The sequence below is a fragment of the Artibeus jamaicensis genome, unplaced genomic scaffold (assembly GCF_021234435.1).
Source record: "Artibeus jamaicensis isolate MK-2021 breed Jamaican fruit bat unplaced genomic scaffold, CSHL_Jam_final scaffold_1964, whole genome shotgun sequence".
Classification (NCBI taxonomy): Eukaryota; Metazoa; Chordata; class Mammalia; order Chiroptera; family Phyllostomidae; genus Artibeus; species Artibeus jamaicensis.
The window spans coordinates 73,038,782-73,054,646 of record NW_026522030.1 but is presented as its reverse complement, the minus strand read 5'-3'; the positions used below and the strand labels follow the sequence as shown (position 1 = coordinate 73,054,646).

The 15,865-nt window shown below is 46.0% G+C and overlaps 1 protein-coding gene across 1 annotated transcript; it reads left to right on the top strand.

Annotated features, from left to right (window-relative positions):
- Window positions 1-8,138: 8,138 nt before the first annotated feature.
- Window positions 8,139-15,488, top strand: CDK20 (cyclin dependent kinase 20). Its single transcript, XM_037166745.2, has 8 exons — window positions 8,139-8,440; window positions 8,889-9,002; window positions 10,752-10,940; window positions 11,157-11,278; window positions 11,470-11,532; window positions 12,570-12,693; window positions 13,144-13,299; window positions 14,486-15,488. Exons 1-8 carry the CDS (start codon window positions 8,366-8,368, stop codon window positions 14,681-14,683), a joined length of 1,041 nt encoding a protein of 346 aa, XP_037022640.2. The 5' UTR covers window positions 8,139-8,365; the 3' UTR covers window positions 14,684-15,488.
- Window positions 15,489-15,865: the final 377 nt, after the last annotated feature.

The window sequence follows — 15,865 nt, the reverse complement described above, 5'->3', positions numbered from 1 at the left end:
GTCCACCAGGTTAAAAACTGCTTCCTTGAAGTCTTACACCCCCTCTCAGGACCTTGTCACAGAGAGAGGGATCCAACAGTGGACGCGACAGTGGACGTGGCAGAATAGTGCTGATATGAACGTGGGCAAAGGTAGGAAATAAATTCTCCTTTTATTGGAGACAGACTGGTCCCCCAAAAATGGCACTAGAGGAATCTACAAATAAGCCTTCTTTCTCCCTTAGTTCTGGTGCTATATATTTACCTTCCCCAGTTTGCTGCCTTTGAAAACCTAAAACTTCTTTTCTTGTCCTGTCATTTCTCTGTCCTGTTTTTTGTTGATGATGCTATGTAAGCTACAGTTCTAAGCCACCACTTTGCATTTCTTTTTATTTTTCCTCCATGTGATGGTTGCTGCATGAGTTAATAAACTACTTTACTCTTTTTTAATCTCTTCATTAAAGGCTTTTACCTGAAAACCCAAGAAGTGTAGAGGTGGTTTTGCCTCCCCTGCAAGGCAAAGAAAGCAAGAAGCTCACATTCCTTTTATTTAAGCCACAGCCTTAGTGACCTGGCCCCATCCCTAGTCTCTTAGTTTCCTTCCATTTCTTCCTCACCTATTCTGGTGAACTTGACTAGTTGATGTGCCCCTCAACTCCCAGCCCACCTTGGGACTGATCCTGCACTCCCACACCTTGACTCTTCAATCTGACCCAGACTATTCTTATGGCAGGAAAAGGCCCTCAATCAAGTGCAAATCAGCCCCACCCCAAGATGAGCTGCCCGATGGTGCTGCGGGACTCCGGCTGAGTGTCCGCCAGGACCTAGGCAATGAAACCCAAGAGGTACTATGTTGCCTCAAGTGCCCCTTGGCCCTTAGACTTCCACCAAGATGGAGGCATAGGTGGAAACACCTTGCATCCTTGCACAACCAAATCTAAAAACAATAAAGTTATAACAATAATAAACTCTACCAAACCACACAGAAAATCGCCAATACGGAGTCCGAAAATGACGAAATGCTCAGCTAAATCCGTAAGAGGGGCGAAGCCAGAAGCGGAGTGGGTTGGCCAAAAAGTTCCCCGACCAGGGTGGTGCGCAAGCAGCCAAAGGCGCAGATCCTAGGTGCGGGCTAGCTACAGGAGGACACAGGGAAGAGGCACGGCTGACTGTCTGTGGTTGGTCCAGCATTTGCATGCAGATAAACCACCGAAGAAGCAAGCATTGAGACCACATGGCGCAGGGCCGTGGGCTCGCACATTTCAGCTCAGATAAATAGGTGGGGGCGAGTGGTGGGACGGACTGGGCAGTGGAGAGGATTGCCATTGCTCCCTCTCTGACCCCGCCCCCACATGCAGCGTCACAAACCAGCAACCTGGATGCCCCCCCCCCCCGGTAAAAAACTAAGGCTCCACTCCTCATATGTAACAGGCACAAACATATAAAAACATGGCTCAAGAACAACTCAGAGCCCCAGAGCTGATAAATCTAAGCGATGAAGAAATAGCCAAATTTTCAGAAGCACAGTTCAAAACACTGGTGATCAGGATCCTCACAGAACTGGTTGATTTTAGTCACAAATTAGAGGAACATATGAAGGCTAAACTAATTGAAATGAATGATAATGCACAGGAAACCAATAGTAATGGAAAAGAGACTGGGACTCAAATCAAGGGAGCAGACCAGAAGGAAGGAAAAAAATGACCAAACAGAAAAGAATGAAGAAACAAGAATTCAAAAATATGAGGAGAGACTTAGGAACCTCCAGGACATCTTTAAACGTTCCAACATTTGAATTATAGGGGTACCAGAAGGTGAAGAGGAACAGCCATGAGTGGAAATCTTATTTGAACAAATAATGAAAGAGAACTTCCCAGTTATGGCAAAGGAAATAGACTTCCAGGAAATCCAGGAAGCTCAGAGAGTCCCAAAGAAGTTGGGCCCAAGAAGGAACACACCAAGGCACATCATCATTACATTAGCCAAGATTAAAATGAAGGAGAGAATCCTAGAAGCAGCAAGAGCTAAGGGGGCAGTCACCTACAAAGGAGTTCCCATGAGACTGTCAGCTAATTTCTCAAAAGAGACCTTACAGGCAAGAAGGGGCTAGAAAGAGGTATTCCAAGTCATGAAAACCAAAGACCTACAACCAAGATTGCTCTATCCAGCAAAGCTTTCATTTAGAATGGAAGGACAGATAAAGTGCTTCTCAGATAAGACCAAATTCAAGGAGTTCATCATCACCAAGCCCTTATTATATGAAATGTTAAAGGGACTTATTTAAGAAAAAGAAGTTAAAAAAACATGAATAGTGAAAGGACAACAATCTCACAGTTATTAGCAACCACACCTAAAACAAAAGCAAATTAAGAGGACAGCTAGATCAGGAGTGAACCATAGAAATGAAGACTTCATGGAGGGTTAGCAACAGGGGAGTGGGAGAAGGAGAAGGGGGGAGAAGGTACAGAAAATAAGTAGCATAGACAGTAGATAGAAAATAGATGGGGGGAGGGTAAGAATAGTAGGGGAAATACAGAATCTAAAGAACCTGAGACACGTGTTCATGAACTAAAGGGGGGAATGGTGGGGGAGGTGTGTGCAGGGTGGAGGGGAATGGATGAGGGAATAGAACAAATGTAATGGCATAATCAATAAAAAATGTTAAAAATAAATAAATAAATTGTGTCTCCCCCCCAAAAAAAAGTGCAAATCAATTCTATAACCTTTATCCTTGAATTCTCTTTAGTCAGTCCTTGTCCCTGACTGCCATCACCCTTAGATCTAAATGGATGGATGATGATCAGGTCACAAGAAAAAAATCTGGAAACTTGGATTTTAATCACTACCATTTCCCAGCCAGCTTCAGTACTCTAGGCAAATAAATTCATAGCTGCGAAATTTATTTCTCTCATTTAGAAAAAAAATGAGTTATATTATTGAAAATATTGCATAAATGACATTCTGTACTCATATGTAAATAATATTCTAATTGTTTAAAATGTTCATCTCTTATACTATATCTCACATAGTGTATTATGCATATGCATAAAATACATACTTCTAATTATTATAAAGGATCAAACATGTAAAAGAAGAATAAAACTTCACTCTGGGTGGTAAGATTGCTGATTTTTACTATGTCTTCACTTCTTTGGAATCAAACCACTTTGTCCTTTTCTTTAGCTACATGACACCTGCCAGTTATCAGTTTTGATGCCTCTGGACTCTGAAGTCACCTCATTGCCCACTGTGAGCAATGGACCTGGCTAGCCCTTTGTTTTTCCTTTAACTGCTGGCATAATGGCAGTAATATTTTGTCAGTAGAGGGAGCTGGAGAGACATTGAAAGAAGAGGGGGGTTTTCTTTCTGGTTCCAGCACTTGCTTGCCAGGCCCTTGGAGGGCTGACTCCTTTTCAGCGCTTACCTCCCCCAGCAAACACAGCTTCTGCAGCTTCCAACCCCTGCAGCATAGGCAGCTGCTCCAATAATCATCTCATTTGGCTCAGTAGCTTCTCCAGCACCTAGCTCCAGTGCACTGCACACAGAGGCACCCTGTGGTCCACAGTTTACTCCAGTATTATCCTTCAGTGGTTTTGTAGCAAAGTCCCTCTGGTAGATACTTCTCATAAACAGCCTCCCCTAATACCTAGATAGGGGATTTATGGCAAACTCCAAAAGGAAGAATTCTGGCAAGTTTTACCAGCATGGCACACCAGTGACTTCCCTGACATTCAGTGGACCACAGCCTGGGGAGCTTTACCTGGGCACTCCATCTCTGCCCTAGGGTAGTGACTGCTCCTTATATCTGCTATTCAGCATTCTTTCAAGTTTTCTCTACTTCCTCACCAATCTCTGATTACTCTTGTCCCCCATTATAGTTAATAATTCTTTATAGTAAACTTTTCCTATTCAAATTACTGTATAGTTTCCATCTGCTGAACAGACTTTTAGTGACACATGGCTGCTGCAACTGTAAATGTCAGGGACCTTTCCAAGGGAGCATGAAACCGATACCACTATTAGAACATCAACCAGTTCTTTTTTTGGTAGGGTAATCAGGGTAAGGATTCTCTGCAAACATATTACTTAGAATGGCTAGTTGATTGGGAATAAATTTTATAGCTGATAGAAATTTTCTTTCTGTTCTCTCTCCTTCTACTAGTGATAAAGCTGAGGAAATTTGGGACAAAGAAAAGCAAAAATTAAGATGCCAGTTAAAGTATTAGCATCAGGAGACCAAGCTTTCCTCTCAAATCTCAGAATATTGAGAGATCCACTGCCTGACACAGGAAAAACACAATGTTTTACAAAATCCTTCCAAGTATTTCCTTTTTTACTCTAAGAAGGTGAGCATTTGGTGTATACATTTTTAATATTTTGTTCTGACATGAACCAAGAGCAATTAATTAACTCAAAGATAATATTACAATTAAAACTTGCATCAGTATAACTTACTATGTGATAGAAGATGTATTGTATATTAAATCTCATTAGGAAGATTGGTGGTCCATATAGAAAAAACATAAACAATAATAAGTGAAATTAACAATTGGTTACAAACAATATGAAAAATAAAATAGTAATTCATAAATTAATAAGTTCTTTCCATAAAAATGACAGAATTTATAACAGTTGTAAATCAGTAAGTATTTGTTGATTATTTGAGATTAGTATTTTAAGAATCATGGCAAATTTTCCAAAATCATGACAGAGCAATAGATGGATATAGGAGAGAGAGAGAGAGAAAATGTGTGAGACACAGACTAAGATTCAAAGTAGATTGAGGGATAATCAAAAACATTCTTTCCAAGCATATCTTCACCAAGGGCGTATGTAGGAATTTCAAGGCCATGCTTCCTGGAGTTGACTAAAATGAATTCAGCTCCACCCTTTTTTCCTCTCTTTCCCCTTTCCACCCCCAATCCCTTTCTCTCTCCTCCTCTCCTTCACCCCAATCTCCCCACCCCTCCCCCCACCTCTCCCTGTCCTTTCAAGGGATGGAGTGCGGTAATGGGGTCCAGTGGATTTTGTGGTGATTCTAGCTCCTCCCTTTTTAGCTCCCTGAAATTGAAAGATTTAGAAAAATTCTCTAAACCTTATTCTTATGTGAACAGAAATAATAATTATTTTTGCAGCCTCATTGGATTAACATGTAACACTCTCCCCATAGGTAATGGCACATCTTAAGTGCTCACGAACATTAGCTACCTTATTTTTTTTGAAGGTTCAAGGACTAATGCATCAATGCCCTCACTTAATCCTTGAAACTCCTCCTGATCCAGAGCCCACAAAGAAAAAAGCAGCCTGACCAAACAAAGGATTATTACTTTTTAATTTTAAACATGTTTAAAAGATGTTATTTTTATTATATTTTTGACTGTTGTTCAAGTACAGTTGTCTCCATTTTCACCCCACCACAACTCCCACCCCACCCATCCCCGCCTTCCACCCTCAAGTCTACCCCCTTTGATTTCATCCCTGTGTCTTTATACATGTTCCTTGATGCCCCTCCCTATTATCCCCTATTATTCCTCTCCCCATCCTCTCTAGTTACTGTCAGTTTGTTCTTTATTTCAATGTCTCTGGTTGTATTTTGCTTACTTGTTTGTTTTGTTGAAATGAGTGGATCAAAAAACTGTGGTACATTTACACAATGGAATACTATGCAGCAGAAAGAAAGAAGAAGCTCCTACCCTTCGTGACAGCCTGAATGCAGGTAGAAAGCATTATGCTAAATGAAATAAGCCAGGTGGTGAAAAAGAAATACCGCATGATCTCGCCTATAAGTGGAAACTAATCAACCAAACAAGGGATTATTGATAATATCCTGTGACCCTCCCAGTGCTTCTAGCCATATCAATTCTGGACTAAAGAGAGAATCTCTTCCTCCCTTAACTCATTAAAAATGACCACATGGCACAAGGCATGAGCTACGGCTGTATAAGGAAAAACACAGTACTAGGTAGAGATATTTTGTAGCACAAAGAACTACAAAGGAGATTTGGGATTAAAAGATTTACAAGATTTAAGAGTAAAATCCATGCTGCAGCAGTTATTATTCTGCATGTTGAATCCTTAAATATGTTATTATTTTACTTCTATGAATCTAGCCATCTTCATGTATAATTCTCACATCACTGCTTGTAAAGGTCTTTGTGCTTGTAATGACTTAAAAATGATGAGTGTTTATCAAGGACTTAAAAACTTATTATGGAAAGGCAGCAGCATGATGATCATTCAGCAGCCCTCTGAGGTACATTATAGTTATATGCCCACTTGAAGAGGATATTCACCAATTGCCATGGCCCCCAGCTGGTGATAAGCAGTTTAAGAGTCCCATTACAGATAGTTTTTCTTTATCCCTACTCTAACCTTCTACATACGAATGTAACAAGAGCAACTAAAGCCTTTTATGGTTGGCGCCCTGGTCATTGGCCCTGTTCTGAGGATGGCACATCATAAACACTCATAGTATTGGTGTATTACTTGATGGATGCTAAGAGTGGTGAGAAGTCACTGATTCAATTTCAATATTGAGAAAATACTGAGTAGCTGTGGTGGAGCGCTGAAAGATTAACAGTTAGTTGTATTTTATTTTATTTTACTTTATATTTTTTAAGATTTTATTTATTTATTTTCACAGGGAGGGGAAGGGAAGAAGAAAGAAAGGGAGAAATAAATGTATGGTTGCCTCTCTAGTGCCCTCTACTGGGGACCTGGCCTGCAAGCCAGGCATGTGTCCTGACTAGGAATTGAACCTGCAACCCTTTGATTGGCAGGCTGGCATTCAATCCACTGAGCCACACCAGCCATAGTACATTATTTATTTTTTATATTATTTTATTTATGTTCTCGTTTCCGTTTCTTTTACATAGCTAATAGCACTCTGTATGCTGTTTTGCATCTTGCCTTTATAACTTAATATGTTTTTGAAATCCTTCCATTACTTTACCTAAAAAGTTTCCTCATTCATTTTTTAAAGATTTTATTCATTTATTTTTAAAGAGAAGGGACAGGAGGGAGAAAGAGAGGGAGAGAAACATTGATGTGTTGCCTCTTGTACATGCCCTGAGTGGAGAGTGAACCCACAAAGCAGTCATGTGCCTTGACTGGAAATCTAACCAGCAAACTTTTTGTTTATGGGAGGATGCTCTAACCAACTGAGCCACACAAGTCAGAGCTTAATATTTTATTTGATGACGAATGTTTGTGGTGTTTCCAATACTTTGCTATTCAAACAATGCTTCACTTAATTTTGCATGTCATTTCACATGTTGCTATGTATCTGTTGGGGGGATTTTTATAAGTGGGCTTCTGAGGCTAAAAGGGTTACACTCCCACTAGCAATGTATGAAAGCTCCTGTTTTCCCCTAGCCTGGCCAATAGGCTATTAGATCTGGAATCTTTGGCCATACGATATCTGAGAAATTTTGCATTTATTGTGTGTGAGAGATTGGGAATCTTTTTAGAAGTTTAATAGCTACTTTTGTTTTTTGTCAATATCCTTTGATGGTATGAATTTATTAAAATCACCCAATTTGCACCCTGACCAGTGACCTCAATTGGAGGGTCGTGTCCTAAATAGAAAGGTCCCTCAACAGATGAATGTTTTTCTCTCTTGCCCAACCCCTGGAATCAATAAGCATGTCCTCTGGTGAGTATTAAAAAAATTAAATTTAAAAAAAGTCATTCAAGCTGCAAATTCCTCCAAATGTTTCCTCATGAGAAGCCATGACTTTCTTTCTTTACAAATATTTCTTTCTTTACAGATATTTTTTTTAGAGTGGGAAGAGAGAAAGAGGATTTGTTGTTCCCCTTATTTATGCATTCATTGGTTGATTCTCATAGTGCCCAGACCGGATAGAACCTGCAATCTTAGCTATCAGAACAATGCTCTAACCAACTGAGCCACCCAGCCAGAGACAGACATCAACTTTGAGCCGCGGTTTGCGGTTTTTAAGTAACCTGTAAATGTTGTCAATTGACCTTTCAGAAGGCTGGCCTCAAGCACAGTCCCTCTCCAGCTCCGCCCCTGGCCATCTCCCTTCATCATCATTGGCTCCCAGGGTCATCACCCTCCCAACCGCGGGCCGCCTTCCCAGCGTGCCCCGCCTTCCTAGCGCGCCCCCGCACGTTTACGTGACGCCAGGGCGGGGCGAAGTAGGGGCAGTAGTATTTGCTCTCGGCTGCTGCGGAGGCTTGTGTTGTCCTCTCAAGGCTGACTTCCGCCAAATATAGCGTCCTGCGGCGTTGTGACGGAAGCCTAGAGGAAGGTACACACAAGCCCTGCACGCTGTCCGCAGCTGCAGTTGGCTGCGGGCTCCCCACGCTTGCAGGCCACCCAGTTGCTAAGCAGCCGTGTCTGGGCGCAGGAGGCAGAGCAGGTGATGGACCAATATTGCATCCTGGGGCGGATCGGGGAAGGCGCACACGGCATTGTCTTCAAAGCCAAGCACGTTGAGGTGAGCCTGATCATGGGGGCTGCGGGACTTCCTTCTTGGGTTTCATTCATTTCTTTCTGTGAGCTGTGCCCGGTGTTGGACCCACGTTAGGACCCTTGCGTCGGCTTTTCGGCCTCTTTCCTCTTCTTGGTGTGTGCTCCTCACTTTAAGGGTTGGGGTAGGGGCGTCCAGGTTGTGGCCAGCTGCCCACGGCCAGTGATGCTACAGTGGTCATCCCACGAGTGTCCACTAGGAGCATGCAGTGAATGCTTCTGAGCTGTTTGCCCAGTCCTGCGACTACTGAGTCCCAGGCTGGCCATGATTTCCCTCCAGGATGCAGAGGGGGCACTTTCTAGCTCCACGAGGGCCTCTGGCCCCTGCGCCCCACCCGGAGGGTACTTTTCTGGTTCCTCGCTCACCTTTCCCAGCAGGGGATGGGATGGCAGTGTCTGCTTTCTGTCCCGTACAGACTGGAGAGATCGTAGCCCTCAAGAAGGTGGCCCTTCGGCGGCTGGAGGATGGCATCCCTAACCAGGCCTTGCGGGAGATAAAGGCTCTGCAGGAGATCGGAGACAATCAGTATGTGAGTGAGACTGGGGTTCTGAGGAGGAACCTTGGCCTGCCCTCCTCCACTCACTCCCACTCTGGGTGCCACTTTGCTCGCTCATATGCTTTCCAGCCCCTCACTATATTCCCTTTCTTGTCTACTTATTCACCAATTATTTCATTACTTATTTATTCACTCTCTTGTTCACCCACTTATTTCTTCCTGTACTCATTCACTCACTAACTTATGCCTTTTTGTCAAAACATTTCACAAATGTTTTGACATTTCTAATGGTAATGATAACTGCCACCTTGTAAGCTCCAGTTATGTTCTAGGTTGGGTTACTGCTTTACCTACATTGTGCTTCTGAGTGTTCTCTGCTGCTCTGCAAGGGAGGTGTCAGGATTTCCCTCATGTCAGGGGTGCAGGCTCGGCCACCATCCAACAGAGGCTGTGGCCCAGGTCTGATTGAGGAGTCTGGACGTTTTAACTGTGGGGTCTCCTGTAGGCCCTACCCTGTGCTGGGCACTGGCAGCATGGAGAAAAACCTGTCCTCACCTAGCTCTTGAGAACTTAAGCAATGTAGGGGAATTTGACAGAAGCTACAGGGCCAGCTGGTATGATGATTTGTACTGTGACAGAACTGGAAGGGGCTGTGGGCACATAAAAAATCAGAGTATGGCTCTCTCTTGTCCATGTCAGGAGTGGAGAATACGCTCAACTTCCTGAGGAGTGACAAAGATGGGTCAACTTTGGGTGGCGATACTCTGATTTTGTTCCTTAATCTCTGGAGATATCCATGATATATTGTGTGAAAAAGACCTGCTATAAAGCTGTTTATTCATCCTGGTTTTGTATGAAAATATTATATGTATATGTGAACATGTGTCTGTCATATCTGTTGTAAAGTCTAGGGGAATAGACTCTAAGGTTGTCTAGGTGGTAGGATTTTTCTTTTGTTCGTTTTTACAAAACAATTTTGTGTATTACCTGAATATATGTGTGCATTTCTATCTGTAAAGTGATTGTGCATGAGCCCCAAATTCAGAAGAACAATTAAGGCCATTCTCATTTTTTAAAGAAAGTTAAAGGCCTTGCTAACAGCTTGTTTGTGGCAGAGGTGGAGGGCCATAAGGAGGCTGACGAGGTCCTGCATCCTGTGAATCTGCAGGCCTGAGGTTCTATCTTTAAGCCATTCCAGATTTCACCCTGGTCCACGCCACTGCCCCTTTTTACCAGAACAACTACAGCAGCCTACCCACTGCTACCCCTGTCCCATAGTCAAAAAATGTAAATGAAGTTGTTCATTCCCAGTGGCTTGTTTTCCCACTGACAGCATTATGACCTTTTGCTTCTGCCCAACTCCAGCATCTCCATTCATTCATTCAATACAATTTAAGTGTCTCTCCCATGACAGTGACAAACACTGTCTGGGCTCTGGGAGTGCAAAACAGAGCAGATAGCCTTTCTCTAAATGACCCACATGCACATGACCCTCCCTCCAGCCTCCTTACTGTTTTTGCCCCGGGTTTTGTGTTTGCTGTCCTCCTGCCCAGAGCTCCTTTCCAGCTTCCTGCATAACCACTCCCACCCCATCCTTTCTCATCTGTTCTAATTAGAACCCAGACATACCCTGTAGGTTTGTTCAGTCACTTGCTCCATGGTTCCAAGCTCAGATCTCATGTCACCTCCTCTGTCTTGTCCCCTTCAAGGACAAGGGATGGGGGTCCCAGAGAAAGTCTGGGCCATATGAGCCTGGGGGCTGACAGGATGCCCTACTTGCAGGTGGTGCAGCTGAAGGCCGTATTCCCACATGGGGCAGGCTTTGTGCTGGCCTTTGAGTTCATGCAGTCAGATCTGGCTGAGGTGATACGCCACACCCAGAGGCCGCTTGCCCAGGCACAGGTCAAGAGCTATCTGCAGATGCTGCTTAAAGGTGTCTCCTTCTGTCATGCCAACAACATCGTGCATCGGGTTAGTCCCAGCATGAGCTGGAGTAGGACCTAAAGATCATCTGGGCTGGGAGTGGGCCAACCCTTGAAGAAGACATGGCCAGAGGTGGGGGGTGAAGAGGGCAGGGCCTAAAGTAAGCTGCCAGGCATAAGGTCCTGCAGGGGATGGGGGTCTGGGCTGAGCCCCGAAGGTCTTTTGGGAACACTGGAGAGCTGACGCCTCTTTTGGTGCTCTCAGGACCTGAAACCAGCTAACCTGCTCATCAGCTGCTCAGGCCAGCTGAAGATAGCAGATTTTGGCTTGGCCCGGGTCTTCTCCCCTGATGGCAGCCGCCTCTACACACACCAGGTGGCCACCAGGTAGGGAGGAGGTCCACTTCCCAGGCAGGACCTAGCAGTGCACAGGCCCCAACCCTGCAGCTGTAGAAAAGCTGGATAATTCTGGACCTTTCCAAACATTGCTCATGAGGCTGATATGGGGGCAGGGTGACCTGGGGCAGCCTCCTGTCAGATTAGTTACTTTGCTGTGACCACCCGCCTTCCTTTCACAGGTGGTATCGAGCCCCTGAGCTCCTGTATGGTGCACGCCAGTATGACCAGGGGGTCGACCTGTGGTAAGACTCCCATGGGCTGGGCATGGGGGTAATGTGAGTCATGGAGCCACCTCTTCCTCCTGGGCATTGGGATCTCTAAGCTGTTTAGGGCTGTCTAGGTTGCCTTGGGCATCTTCCCCAGTTAGGGTATCTCTCAGGAATTTGGGATCAATGTTCTTCAGGACATTTTTGAACTGGGTTGGGGTTGGGTGTGATGAGAGTAGTTGTCCCAGTAGGAAGCTTCTGGGTTGGGGTGGGGGAGGTGGTCTGAGGTGTGGAGCATCTATCTACTGTGCAGGGGATTAGAACACAGGATGCAAGGTCCTTGAGCTATCCAGAGGCCTGAGTCCTTGGATATGAGGGTTCTGAGACTTGATTTGGGATAGGATGGTTTGAATATACCTAAGAGTTTGAGATTTGGGGACTGTTTCAGAGGTCTGCCTCAGAATGTGAAGAGGCAGCTGTGTGTCCCAGAGTGTGTGAAGTTCTGATAAGTCTCAGAACTGTTGAGTGGTTGTCGTGTGTTCCAGAGCTGAGACCCGAAACGTGCTAAGAAAGGAGGATATGCTTTGATATAGGCTTGAGGTCTTTGGTGGAGGAGGTCTGTATTTCTGACTATGAACCCTTTAGGGCCCAGAGGTGTCCAAACTTTTGGCACCTGTGGGCTACACTGGAAGAAGAGTTGTCTTGGGCCACACATTAAATACATTGTAACACATAATCACACACAAAAAAATCTCATAATGTTTTAACTAAATTTATGGTTTCGTGTTGGGCCACATTTATAGCCATCCTAGGACGCATGGAGTCCATAGGTCTCAGGTTGGATGCCCCTGCTAGGCTACTTTGTAGGTGCATTGAAGAGTAGGTGCTGGTGGGAGGAGGTTTGCCATGGTGGGAAATGATGGAACTGGTATGAGTAGACCTGTGTTTATGATGTGAGGTGATGGAATTGGTGTGGGGAGATCCATGTCCTTTGTGTGAGGTAATGGAGCTACTATGGGGAGATCTGTGTCTATGCTGTGAGTCTCTGAGCTGTTTGCATTCTCTGTCTGCAGGGCCGTGGGCTGCATCCTGGGGGAGCTGTTGAATGGGTCCCCACTTTTCCCAGGGGAGAATGACATCGAACAGCTTTGCTGTGTACTTCGCATCTTGGGCACCCCTAGCCCCCAAGTCTGGCCGGTTTGCAGGGGCCCTTGATGGGGAGGGGTGGGGGGAAGTATCTCCCATTTTCCCCAAAAGTTAATGACTCCCCTCTCCTGTACTTTATTGTAGCCCCATGCCCCCCTGAAATCCCAGATCACTGTCCTGGCCCAGCTAGGGGGCTCCTCCCTCTCTGCTGTGCTGAAGGCAAGAGGGCCAGGTCCTGTCCACTGGCCCTTACTGCCTGCCCCTAGCATACTGCAATTTTCACCAAGCTGGGGGTGGAGCCGGTGTCTAAGAGGGTGGGGGCATGAAGGACTGACAGACTCACAGTGAGTGAGTGTGTGAAGACGTGAGTGATAGGGTGAGAGCAGGGCACATGGATGGGGCAGTGGCCAGTATGCCTGAGCAGGTGGGTGGTAGGGAGTGAGGACTGATGACAGGGAGCTGGCCAGCAGTGCTGGCCCTGAGGTACCCTTTTCTCCTCAGGAGATCACGGAGCTTCCCGACTACAATAAGATCTCCTTCAAGGAGCAGGCACCTGTGCCTTTGGGGGAGGTGTTGCCAGATGCCTCTCCCCAGGCCTTGGACCTTCTGGGGCAGTTCCTCCTCTATCCACCATACCAGCGCATTGCAGCCTCCCAGGTAGGATGACCCCCATTGTTCTGATTCTCTTCACTCATGCTCACATGACCCAGGAGGTGTAGGTCCCTTAGAACATGTGATAGGGGTTTCTTAGCCACTATGCTTCTCCTGAGAAGACTCCAGAGAGGCTGCAGGTTGGAAGGGTGGTTCATTAGAAGGGTGTGCACACTTCACAGAAGTGCACATCCCCAGTTAATGGTAACTTGCTCCTTCATCCCTTCATTCCTTCAGCAAATATTTTCTCAGCATCAGCATATGCCAGCCACTGTCCTGGACCCTGGCCCAGAGTAGAAAAGCAGTCATGGCACTGGTGCTGTGGGGGTTCTACCCTGGGGTGACAAGGGACATCCAGACCGTGGATGTGGGAAGCTTCCTGGAGGAGGACTGGTTTAGGCACAGAAGGTGTTTTCCCAAGAGATGATGAACAGAGGCCTGGGAAGAGGACCTAGGAGGATGGGCTGTGGCAAGGATACAGGGAAAGTAGAGAGGACCATGGATCGATTGCTTTAAGGTCTGTGTCAGGGGCACCACTCTCCCCAACCCTTGGCACTAGCAGCATATGTTAATGCACCTGATAAGTACCCATGTCCTCGGTGCCCTCAGAGTATACTGAGATCTACTTACCACTTCTCAGCCTCCTGCTGCTGACCCCAGTCTAACCCAACACCTACTCCCCGCTCTCACTGCTTCCCAGAGTCTGCTTCTCTGCCCATCCAGTGTCTCCTCCCACCTGGCAGAGAGCTGTCACCTCTGTGACCCTGCCAGTTCCTGTCCCCAACAGTCACCCCCCTCCATGTTCTGGTGTCGAGGCACTTCTGTTCCCTATGCCTTGCTCACTCACCTCTCTTGTCTCTGCTCAAGTGCCACCTCCCAGGGGGCCTTTTTTCACCACTTCAGGCCTGCTTGCTGCCTTTCCAGCACTAGTTGGCAGATGCACTGACTCTTCTTTATCTTGTTTATTGTCCTCCACCCCCTGCTGCATAGAATGTTCTGTGCACTGCTGCACCCCCAGACTCTCAGCAGTGCTCAGTCAGCACTGAGAGATGAAAGTCTGCTGAGTGGATGAGCAGATTGAGAAATGGGCCTCTGCAGGGCAGCGATTGGTCTCCCCCTCAGACAAGAGAGTTGAGGCTGGGACGGGGAAGTGATTGGTTTCTTTATGCTGTTCCTTGCTTGCTACCCCCAGGCCCTCCTGCACCAATACTTCTTCACAGCTCCCCTGCCTGCCCACCCTTCGGAGCTGCCAATTCCCCAGCGCCCAGGGGGACTGGCCCCCAAAGCCCATCTGGGGCCCCCCAACATCCACAACTTCCACATGGACCGCCCCCTTGAGGAGTTGCTGTTGAACCCAGAGCTGATTCGGCCCTTCATCCCAGAGGGCTGAGATGCAGAGCCAGGCCCCACTGGCCTGTGTTCCAGGGCCCTGCTCCAGCCTGCCTCCACCGCCCATGGCCACACTACAACCACACCACAACCACACCGAGCTCACTCCATAGCTGGTCCTGCCCCAGCCAGGCGAAGAGGATGTCCAGCCCCAATAGAGAAGACCTGTGGCTGTGTTCTCGGCCTCCGTGTGCTGCTGACTTACCCATCAGAAAGAGACAGTGAGCCCTCTACCATGCCTGCCATGGTGCTGCTTCTTCAAGCTTTGCTTTTGTGGTCAGGCATGGTCCTGGGAGAGCCGTCTGCAGCAACACAGAATAAGATATCCTCAATTCCAAAACCCAAGTGGGAAGGGAGGTTTGGTTTGCTTTTGTTGTCAGAGATACTAAACACCAGTTCAGTTTTCAGATTTATGATTAAGAAAAGAAGCCCACATTGTTCTGCCTGGGTTCTGCTCCTCTTCCGTTCCTTTCAAGGGAAGTGGCTGAGGTGGCATTATTTCCTGGTCTTTGCTTCTCTGTGGCCACTGGGAAAGTGGCTCCATTTATGGCTACTCTAGTGTAGGGGCTTCTTAGGGGCCTTTTATGACGGAGCTCCCACTTGGAGGTGAGGTGGCAGAAGTCAAGGCCAGGGATGGCCCAAGTTGTGAACGAATACCTTAATCTGGTTTACAAACATCTCCACCATTTGGAGAAGGGTGAGCTAGGACCAGATGTGCCATCTTCTTACTACGAGACATCAAATAAATAAAGAGACAGACATTCCTGAAATCATTTGTTAATTCAGTAAATACCAGTACAATTCCATCTGACTCTTGTTTTTCTTATTTAATAATTTGATAGGACAATTATAAACTACATGGAAATGAAAGGGTTGAGAGGAGGAGGCAGAAACAGAAGAGAAGAAAAAAATGATGAAAAGACTTAACTTTCAGATACTAAGACTTGTCACAGGGCTATAATAATGAGACAGTGGTGTTGGTTCAGGAATAGATAACGACAGATTAAAGGAATTCTTAGTAATCTTTTATTCTTAAAATAGTTATTCTTTTTTCCTGTGAATAAACTTCTGTAAGCACTGAGGACAGAGGTGGCTAGCACTGCCATGGTTGTTGCTTTTAGAAGGAATACAAAGCAAAATATATCCCAGTTCCTTTCAGGGAAAAGTCTGACAGTCTCATATG